Below are 11,649 nucleotides of genomic sequence, written 5' to 3' on the forward strand. Positions count from 1 at the left end.
GTGTATTTGTTTTAGTCACAAAAGGGCAATGGCCTCTTATGATTTTGACCTGTCATGTGGCACACTTATTTGTTTTGTTTGATTGATATGAATATGGATGTACTGCATCTTATTTCTGTGAGAGTCAGCAAGAAAAGAAATGCAATTTTGAAATTTAATACATTTAAAACTTGTCTTATAGCCAATGACTCAATGAGAGATAAAAATACAATGCGTCATGTAATTTGATACCCTGTGATGTCATACTTGCTGATGTCAGCATGCTTGTTTTTCTTTTGTGTAGCATGTATGCCATAGAAAGATAAAATGAAGATACAAAGGCAGAAAAAAATATTTTAATAACAAAAATAAGCCACTAATAAGCACAATGGAACACAGCAATATGTAATGCAGATGCAATTTAGCTATAGACATTGGTATCACATAAAATGCTATTGCAACATTATCCATGCACATGCATGGCCAATTCTTTATTACAATTATGCTCCAATATCAATGAGTAAAATCCAACCTTTTCTAAAAAAATTAAATCTGGTTATAGGACACACGGTACTAATTATACGGAAGAACAGTGAACCAGTCTAGAAATGGGTGAACAAATAATAGATTATTTACGGGTTTGGTGGTCCATAATTGGATAATAATGAAAATTAAAATTTTAGGAAAAATACCTTTTGAGAGCTTATCCTATATGCAATTAAAAAAATATAGACAAATTTCTACTGATGCAATTTTAGCATTTGTACAGGCTTGACTCAGAAGTACTCAATAATGAAAGTAACACCTGATTCATTTGATGCAGAATCAATAACATGTGTTTCATACACATATATGTAAACAAAATGCCGCGGCTCATATGGTGTTCTCCACACATAAGCTTGCACCAAGGTTAGATGTGCATGGAGAGTTATAGGTCTCATCATCAACACCCATAAATTTTAAGTTATTGAAGTTTGAAAATGATAGTGTTTCCATATGTTTACCATTGGAGTTGAATTAGTACCGTGAGTCCTGAAGGGTGTGCAGAGTGTATAGATTTTACACGGTGGTGTTTTTAATATTTCTCAATATGTATGCAATCAGATAATATTTATCTACTTTATTGAATAAGAAATATTTCCGTACCGTGTTTTGAAATTTTCAGCTTCTGATATGATCACTTAGGTCTCTACCATCATGCTTAATGGTGATGGCATTCAAAACATTCAAGTTATTGAATCTTTAAAATCTTGGTGATTGTATAGTTTTGCTTCGGGAGTTGAATTAGCGTCTATAGTCCTTTAGACTCTTTTGTCATTACTGTAGAAAAGATTCTTGCTAAGAGGGCTCTGTTGAATGATGTCAGGCGGGGTAGTAACTGCCCCGCCCACCATCTGGTACAAATGGTACAATTTTAGGTGAAATACAATAATGTAAGTCATTGTAAAAGGTAAAATTATAAGAAAGAATTCAGCATCCTTCCCTGTTCCTTTTATTTTTCAGATACCATTTTCTAACATAAATGGCAGCAGAAGGCACTTTATAACATAAACACAATTGTGACTATTTACCTGACTGACAAAGCAACGTAACCATTCCAAAACACTTTATAGTCTAAAAAACATACGTGATGATCATGACCATCACTGAAACAATTTTCCTATGGCTTATCTTTTCCTGGTGGTGTAATGCAATTTGAGATACCAATAATGTTATATAAACCCGAGACCCGACCATGGCGCATTAATACGCATATATATTGTTTGAGCAGAAGGCCATTGCTTCTATACTCTCTAGGTCAGTGATGAATTTTCACTGATTGATCATTATATAAGAAAATAACGAGAAAAAATATGAATAATCCTCGTTTTCTAAAAGAATTAAAGATGGTACAACATGATATTTCTGCTCTCTCTCTCTCTCTCTCTCTCTCTCTCTCTCTCTGTATGCGTTAGTCTGCACCATATCAGTTTTACCACAGTGTATCTGTTCGTGCGCGTGGACAATCGCAGGAAGATATGGCTGAAAAATCCTTGAAAAAACAAGCATAGTGGAATTTAGCCTCTATCATTAAAATGTCATTAAACTGTCTCTGGATCTAAGAATGATTGTAAACTGTACAGACAATAACCGATGAACGGAAAGTAGAGAGGGAGAGAGATTATGTGCTCAAGATTATGGTAGTGCAATAGGATATACTAGGAATGCAGAACTTTATAGAGAACCTTCGGGTGCAAAGATGGAAAAAGCAACAAAAAATGATAAATCATAGTACATGACACTAAAGGTAAATTTAAAACGTATTTATACAAACCGAGGCAATCTTTTAATGTTAGAAATATAATTTTACTTTATTGTCATATTTGAAAAATATACTATCTTAATGTAATGGAACAATATTCAACATGGTGGGATACGTACAGACGTAATTTTGCTTTTCTTGTGCTGTGTTTCTACCTGCAAACAAGTACAGATTAGCTCTAATTAAGATTGTATAATAATTAAGTAGAGAATTTGTATAAAAATACTTCAAGATGTAACGACTTATAGCACATTTAGATCTTCACAGATTACTTTAACTCAATTAGATTCATATAAATTGACAAATTATTTAAGTTTATAACTGAGATATTGATAATTCCTAGCCACATATTGATATATTAGCTATTACATGTAAAGATATATGTAGATATAAAATACATAGCATGTCTCTTTTGCCAGTTGTCTAATCAAAACTTTTCAGACTTAAAAAGTAGGCTTCATTCTGGTCTCCAAATCTGGTTTTCTTGTGACATTTAAACTTTTCGATTCAATGTAATTCACTTTACAAAAATTCTCTTTTTTATTTATAACTGATGTTTACACCAGATTTGATGGAAAATGCAAACACTAATCTTTATACTCATCGCAAAGAGAAATACAGACATACTTTTTATTTAGACCTTTCTACAACACCAGCATGAACCACATCCGGGTGCTAGGGTGTTTTCGCCTGCGGTAAATATGTAACCTTTCTTATCATCGCAAACTAGACGCTCCGCTTCCTTATTCCCGCCAAGAGCCTTGATCCTATCAATGTCACTTGCAGTCCAGCGATGACATGTCCAAAAGGTCACTTTAGAAAAAGATGATCAATAATGAAAAGATTTCACTTCATCTGGGTACCGAATATGAATGGCATTAAAAGCTACATTGAGCACCATAGACGTTTACTTCTTATCAGAGAAGATAAATTCCCTTTTTATACTAATGTTCTACTAACGACGCGTACCTAATGCTATGAAACCAGCTGACTTATCATTATTATTATTATTATTATTATTATTATTGTTATTATTATTCCTCGATATTGTAAATATTTTACGGTCAGATTTCAAATGTAAGCTGAATGCCTATTCATCGCGTCTTTGTTTTGAGCAAATAAAGACTAAGCTGACCTGCTGCAACAACTTGCTAGCTTTGTTTCTTTCTGTTACTTAATTTAAGACCATAGAGTCGTAAAGATTTGTAGCTAACAACTGAACATGCCTTGTTTTTGACAGCACCAGCATCCGCCACATCCGGGTGCTAGACTGTCTACACCTTGCGTAAACACGTGACCTCGGATTTCCTCGCAGACTTTACGCTCCATTGCCTGGTTGCTTGGACCTCCTCGAGCAATCATCAACGCTCTGTCCTTCGCAGTATAATGATAGCAATCCCAAAGAGCATCTTTAATACAAATAATTTATTGATCAGATGAGTACTCTTCTCATATATGTTGTATAAATGTAATGTCTGGTTCTTACATTAACATCCGGCCCAGGCGCCATTCCTTGGAAGGGCGTGTAACTCGAGGTGACAGTACTTTCTATCGTCTAATGCTACTGAAGAAAATCCTAGGACACTAGCTTTCAAAATTTGGTGTTAAACCCTCACTCACTCTCTGGGCCATCTAAGCCACTGGTCGCAAAATTCGATAAATGAAACATTTGTGCCACTGGTCCTCAAACTTTGTTTCCGAAGAAATTCCTAGGCCACTAACCTTAAAAACTTTAAAATCTGGGACCAATGATTGCCAAACCTTATGGAAGCAGCTGGGCCAGTGGTCGGCAAAAGTTGATGAGAAAGCAAAAATGACCACAACTCTTCAAAGTTTTGTTTTTAAAAAATTCTTCAGCTACAAATCGTCAAATTTTATCAAAGTGTCTGAGCAGATAGTCGTCTAAAGTTATGAAACCATCCATCTTCAACGTTTAAGAAAACGGCCATGACATTCAAAATTTTCCAAAGCACAAAGGCCACCCCAAAAGTAAAGTATCAAATGCCAGCGCATATGCACCAATTTTAATCATTTCAAATTCATTAAGAAGTGACTTCAAACAACTATGAGCATTTCGAATTAATATAAATAATGGACTTCATATTTTTAAAAAGGCTAACAAGCCGTTCTCGTGAAACGCAAAATTATGCAGTTGAAAAAGAAAAGGCATCTGAATTCAACGAGATAAATATAACCGTCTTTTGGCACACAAACCAAGAAACATTTTCCTTAATTACGCTTTAAAAATTTGATTCTAATTATACACTGAAGAGACTGCTGACACAGTTTGATATGAACGTTTGGTAAAATCAATTAGACTGCACAGTGTAGATGACAATATGATGATGTGGAATATCATATTAGCATTTATGAGTTTAAAGTATATCAGAGTTATCTAAATCAATATATAGTTTTCATATATACCGTCAGATAAGAAAACTCAGTGCCATTCTCAGATGATAAAGTCAGTGTGTAATATCTTCAATATGCCACCATATCATAATTATCGTTATGTGAAAAGGAAGAATACATTTGTGATCATGAAAGTATGGCAATATCTGTTTGGAAACAAGTAACTTAAAAATAAAGGAAAAAATAAGAAATAGGGTGGACTTGTTTCGTTTTCTCAAGATAGCAATACATGAAGATAGAGCATGTCCGGATCGCAGTATTCTGTCATACATGATATCCATTTAATGCTCAACTAGAATGAAGAACAACTAATACGGATTATGAGTCTACTGTTAAATACCTTGGAACAACTACTTAAAGAATTAATTGTATGCGAACAGGTTATGACTTAGATCAAACTATTATAATACAATTTCAGGATGGTATTCACAAGTTAAAAGTTAGAACAAACGATGCAGCTGCTAGAATTGGCATATTTTCATTACCCAGCGATAGTCATAAAAATGTATACTATTGTTGGTTATAATAATACTTCACAAAAGTCATCAGGATTATTTAACCTAGGAATAAATACTATTTTAAAACCTATGTGATAAAGTTTTAACTTTGAACAGGTTTGTAAGACAAGTGTTTCACTTGAAACGGCCTTTGCGGCTATTAGTTAAGTTTTTTCGAGACTTGCATCTTGACTACGTCTTGTTGCATTGAAAAACAAACTAGTATAAGAAACTATAAAACCTCGATGGCACTGTGCAGATACGAAGGTTTAGCAATGGATGAAAATTGAAAAGGCTTAATCAGAAACAATGAAATCATTAACTGAATTAAACGCAGATATAGGAATAAAAACTCCTATAATTGATGATGGTGCAAAATGCTATTTACAAATGTTGAATATGATAGCAAGGTTTAATAAATTGAACGACCTGGAAATGCATTGTTATTTGACTTTCGTAGTACACCGGAAGTTCCTATACTTAGCATGATACATAATGAATCATATTTCCATTTTACCCTGGTTATGAAACGTGTATGGTCTCCAAGATGTGTTATCTCTTTTCACATCACCACAAACAAAGACCAGTAGTAATGGACTTTACAATGCTTCATCACATCAGACAACAAGCAGGTGACAGTAATACAGAAAATAATGTTATTGAAATAAGTAAATCAGGGTCATATTAAAATATTTTATCTTACGAAATGATAGTTTAGACTTTAGCTAGATTTAACCTGGCGTTATTGAAAAAAGTTAAAATGAACGAATTATGAACAAGAGTTAGAAGAAGCTACCGAAATTGTATTTCAAATTTGCAAAAAAGTATTAAAAAGCGACTATAAAAAGAAACATCCGGTTCAAGTTAAGTCCCGAGTATCTAAGAGGGGAGACGGAAGTAAAACTAGCAGATCAGTAGGAGTGGAAAGTGTAGTCGGTACAAAGAGTCGAGGAGGAGGAAGAAAGTAGTCGAGAAGGAGAAAGTGGAGAAAGAGGAGGAATATAGAGAAGTCGATGAGGTGAAGGAATTTGGAAAAAGTCGGTAGGAAGAGAAGGAATTGGAAGAACACGAGAGAATATTCATAGATGAGTAGAATACAAGGACAAGTGGAAATCTATCTCACACTACAAATCAAATCAATAGGCTATCACAGGGTCGAGCAGAAGGAGAGTGATTGGGAAATTTCAATTATTTGAGCATCGAATTGTCATTAAATTGTTATTCGTTGAATTTTTACACTTTTTTGGTATATTCAATCATTTAACCGTCGGCATTGCTGACTGGGGGCTCGGAGCTTTACATCTATTTTTCATTAATTTAACTTCCAACCAAACTCGAGCTTGGGGGTGATTTCTATAATAATTTAAATAGAATATTGGGAGCACCATAACTCACCTACCACAGTGACGGCATAACAACCCGTCACACCACAGAAAGGCTACGTACCAAAATTTAATTTATTGATACCAATCAAAGATCTACAGGATATTTAAATGATCTTATTGTAACTACATTATTATATGCTGATTTTTTCCCCGTTAATTTTACATTGACAGAATCGTTCAATATTCATCGATACAGAACGCGCGCGACAATACACATATAGCATTCACGTGAATGAAGGAACTATTTTCTTTTGTAAATAAACAACGGACTCAGACGCCAGCAGGTTTGACTTGTAAACAAATCATGTACACTCGCGTAAGAGGCTCTTTACGTTGTGGTTGTTTAAATTTTGTTTCTGAATGAACTAAAACATGTTTCGTGGACTGCAAACAAAACCCAGCTGTCTTGACATTTTGCGTTGATACAATGTTACTGATTTAGGCTAGCTAGCTTATATAAATGACGGATTATGTCCTTACAAATAACAAGGCATATGGTTTTAAGTTGTCTTTAGCTGGTGATAGGAATGGCAAAATAAAACATACTTACAGTTTTACATCCTGAATTTCCTCAAAATGTTTTTTCTTAATTCTGCAAATCCGAATTACATGAGTCATGTCATAGGTTTTCAATCTGGATCACACATTTCGAAAGTGTGCTGTAATTTCGATGATAAGTGCAATTGCATCCTCCTTACTGCACTCAAAATGAAATACACATTAAATTCCATAGCGTCTTTTTGAAAATTGCAATTGAAAGACTTCATATTTTTCCCACGTTATGATTTCAAAATTCAATGACAGAAACAGACACATATTTGCAGATGTAAACACGCTTCTCCCGCGCCACTTCAATCCAATGTATTTCATGTATAATTTGCACAGATGAATCCAGTCCAAAATCACAAACTTTCGTCGAATCGAAACAAAATACCAAAATATATTCACTCCAGATGAAATGGAAAAGTCGTTGCAATGCCCATTCATTCGCAATATGACTGCAAATTTCAATTTTAACTAGACACGCCATTTTCTTTTGAAAGTTCTGTCGACCGCGCGACTAAGTTCAAATTTATCTGGGCGGAGCTATGTGCGCGTTAATCATGATGTCATTTTGTAATGTCAAATCTGCGCTTGTGTATTTAGTTTGTAATACGGCATTCATTCATTTACGTTGTTTCTTGTAGTGTATTTTGTTTATATAATTAAGCCTTAGGTAGAATAAATAAATGAGCATATAATAAAAACGTTACTGCATTTGTATGGGAAAATATGTACTCGTTTTGTCGGAAGGATATACTGCACTCCCAAGGTCATGCAGTATTCATTCCGAAAACTCGTTCCTATTTTCCCATACAAATGCAGTCAAATGCAGTAACCGATAAGTAATATTAAGAAGTCTTAATAAATTTCATATTATTTTGATTTTATGATCAATCAAATTCAGATAGAACTTCACACCATTTTAAATTAATATTTTGCTTGACTTTGCATGAATAATAAATCAATGTTGCTGTATGAATGGTTCCTTTATTAAAGATCATTAAATGGAAAACAATCCACTAAAGGCCTCAGGGATATACAAATTTAAAGGTAAGTGGCGTAGGGCACTCCATAAATATTTGTTGAATAGGATAAATTGCAGCTTAGTGGTGTTTAAAAGAACAAACAAAATGTTTGATTTGTAACATATGACCCAGGATTATGTATTTCAGAAGTCTCTCTCTCTCTCTCTCTCTCTCTCTCTCTCTCTCTCTCTCTCTCTCTATATATATATATATATATATATATATATATATATATATATATATATATATATATATATATATATATATATATATATATATATATATACTTTGATAAGGTGCTTTTGTAGACAAAGGTGATTTGCTAAGGTTTACAAATATTAGTTTAACATTGTGGAATAGTTCGAATATTTGTGAATATTCTGTTGATCGAGTTTTATATTGGACAAACTGCGAGAAATTCTATTTAAATCATCATGATACACTTCCTATGATATCTAATATTTCTATATTAATTATTATTATAATGTGAATAATCTCAACTTTGCCTACAGCTGAAAAATTAGCTCATGTATGAACTTACCTGCATAGCTATATTTCTGAAGTAACAGGATAAGCATGCAAGTGTAGAGCAATGGCGAAGACTTCATTTTTTAAATCTTAGAAATATGTTCGTCTCTACCTTGTTTCAGTCAATAATTATTATCTGACTGAATCCTCACAAGCAATCAGCTTTATGAATAACTAAATATTCTCTTTACGCCTGATCCTTCACCTATCACTTTTGTCATTAGAGATGGCATATCTAAAAATAGGATACAACGAAGTCTGGCTTTGGTGTCGTGATCGTCAGCATACACCCACACTCAATGAAGCATGCATTTGCGGAAGGCGAACCTATGCGATGATTGCATGTTGCATTGAAATGGGTATGTTTATTTTAGCAATTATGTTATTTTCTAAATTATACTTATCGATGACGATGATCTTGAAGATGATTGGTGGTGGTCCAAAAAAAACGTAAACATATACTGTTTTCCATCACGTCTACTATTTGGTAGTAAATGGATACATTTAGAGTTCTTACTAATAAAATATATGTGCTACGAAGAGCATTAGACAACTTAAAATTGCAATTGATGTTTCTAAACGTGTTCAAGATGTGGTCCCTGCAAATATCACAACAAATTCTCCTTTGTTACCATCAAGAGATAATTCATACAGAAGTCATTCAGTAAGCGTCAATCTTTCAAAAGTTACTTAGGCAGCATAGGTTTTATTACAGAATTATTACATGAAAAATATAGCCGTATGCCATTTAACTGATTTTCTGACTGTATAATTATCTGAGATGATGAGATGAAGGTTACTTAAGAAAGCTGAGACCGTCAACCTAGTCCCTACAAAGTTATCGATATATTTAAGCCAGCGCTAGATATTGCCTGTCGAATTGTATTTGCAAGGCATTCACAACGTTTCTGCAAATCAATCAGATAAAGGTCCATAAGTTAAATATATTGTTTATATTTTTATTGACTGTATTAAAAGTAAACTTGCTTTCTTAAGACAACAGCATCGTGTAAGTCTTTAGACAAGATGTATATTTTTATATTTGTGTATTCATAATATCTTAATACATCTTGTTCCTATTTCTCTAAATTAGCGAGACGAATCTCCTCAGTACTTCTAAGTGTTGAACAAATCGCTAGGTACAAAATTTTCAAGAAAGTTGCATGTACAAAATCAAAGGATTGAATATCAAGGGCCATATGTGGACGTAAAATAGAGACTCCTTATAGGCTTACGTATTACTAATATATGAGTATCTTATTGTTTCTCACAAGTGGCTCAACTAATCTGAACGCTTAATACTGTGTGAGCAGTTCTGTAAATAAACAATTTCAAGGAGTTATTGAAATCAAACTATTTTATGCCTGGGTTCATGATGTGGAAAATGTTGATATAAACTTTATTAGATTTGTAAGTCGTTACAAGGACCCTCCAATTTCTCTGGTTTTCTTCGAGCAATTTCGTCAGTGCATCTTAAAGGGCTTAACACAGTTCATATGCACACATTTTCAATGAAACGGTCCATGTCAAATTACTCTGAGTAGGGGATGCACAAGACCATAAGTGGACGAAAGATGATATCTTGAAATATCGGTTTGACAAACCTGTCCCAAACTTGTCATACTCGTGAAGCAGATTACTAAATTCAGTCGTTCAAAAGAGAGTCAAGTCGGATATCTCTAAGTCGCGGTTTACATAATCTGACATATATGATAGGATCAGTCCTCTTTGTACCAGCTTTACAGCAGATATCCGAGCCATATCCTGTCGACCGCAAAATGATTGGCGTCACAAGGTGGCATGAGAGATAACAAAGGTGGTGCTACTCTTGCTCCATCGAAATGCCCCTATGCGGCCCTCAGGTTGGTTTGAGTTTGACACCCCTGGTGTAGGTGTTCTCATAGTGCAAAATGTTGATTATTTTCCATGCATTTAATCTATACATATGCTGTAGTGCCGAACAAATCCATAGATATAAATCTCATGGAGTCCCTGTGTCGTAAACGTTTTAGGATGGGATGTTAGGGTTAAGATATGGACGTACAATGTTATCTCCTTCTGGGCGTTCAAATCAAATATATATTTAGACACCGATTGTTCGAAATCTGCTTCACTTTTGAGCAGATTCCAAACTCCAAACTGACAATGAGATGTTCAAACCAAGATCCTTTAAGCATGGATTTGCCTAGTAGAAACAGCACAATCGTTCCTCTTCATACCGGCTTTTATAGCTATTACCCATAATTAATCTTATTTCTTTCATTCCACTCACCGAATGTAGTCAATACTACCATCAACATTTCTTGCAACGTCCTTAGATTTTATTTAATGTTCAGGCTAGTTAATGTTGTTGCTACTTATATTTATTTATTTTATAAATTACAGGTTCAAGTGATACGTACACGATCAAAGCATGTTTTACTATAATTTATGTAACTTGAGATCTGCTATTGTAATACAATTGTTGTTTTTTATTGGAAGGCGACTAAATATGGCACATAGCACCAACGAAGGACGGTTTACAGCTGGAATATTTACATGTGCATCTGTGTTTTAGTAATCAAATGGTGGTGCTGCTGACTGAAATAATATCAGGTGTGAAATAATATTATTATCGGCTTCAAAGTCATACGTCGCTAATATCTGGCCAGTGCTCGGTTATGTCATTTATATATTAATGGTGCTTAAAAAATGTAAGGGTTTTGTTTTCGTTTTTCTCAGATCAAAACATGAAATGACAAGCGAAAGTGTGAGAAGTTCCTTCGGAGATACAAACATGATAATCTTGTGACTTATATTTCGGTATATATATATATATATATATATATATATATATATATATATATATATATATATATATATATATATATATATATCGGAACATATAACGTTTTGCTACATATGATATCATTATAGACCATATTGAAGAAAATATATTAGATCAGGATGTCAATTGGGGAACTAATGACTGACTACTA

General features: G+C 33.8%; 1 protein-coding gene across 1 annotated transcript; it reads right to left on the bottom strand.

The window, feature by feature from the left end:
* Positions 1-319: 319 nt before the first annotated feature.
* On the bottom strand, positions 320-8,842 carry LOC149789463 (uncharacterized). The gene is made up of 4 exons (XM_089975556.1): positions 8,685-8,842; positions 3,508-3,690; positions 2,909-3,094; positions 320-2,436 (listed from the first exon to the last, which is right to left on the bottom strand). The coding sequence occupies exons 1-3, from the start codon at positions 8,749-8,751 to the stop codon at positions 2,916-2,918; spliced, it is 429 nt and encodes a 142-aa protein (XP_089831682.1). The 5' UTR covers positions 8,752-8,842; the 3' UTR covers positions 320-2,436; positions 2,909-2,915.
* Positions 8,843-11,649: the final 2,807 nt, after the last annotated feature.

This window comes from Sinohyriopsis cumingii, chromosome 11 (assembly GCF_028554795.1).
Source record: "Sinohyriopsis cumingii isolate HCF-2022 chromosome 11, ASM2855479v2, whole genome shotgun sequence".
Taxonomy (NCBI): Eukaryota; Metazoa; Mollusca; class Bivalvia; order Unionida; family Unionidae; genus Sinohyriopsis; species Sinohyriopsis cumingii.

Bases quoted from the DNA above. Each gene is read 5' to 3' on its own strand.
- LOC149789463 (XM_089975556.1), bottom strand. From the start codon at position 8,751: ATGAAGTCTTCGCCATTGCTCTACACTTGCATGCTTATCCTGTTACTT. The intron at 3,691-8,684 runs GTAAGTTCATAC...TTTGTATTAAAG, and splicing joins TCAGAAATATAGCTATGCAG to ATGCTCTTTGGGATTGCTAT. The intron at 3,095-3,507 runs GCATGTTCAGTT...CTTTTTCTAAAG, and splicing joins CTGGTGCTGTCAAAAACAAG to TGACCTTTTGGACATGTCAT.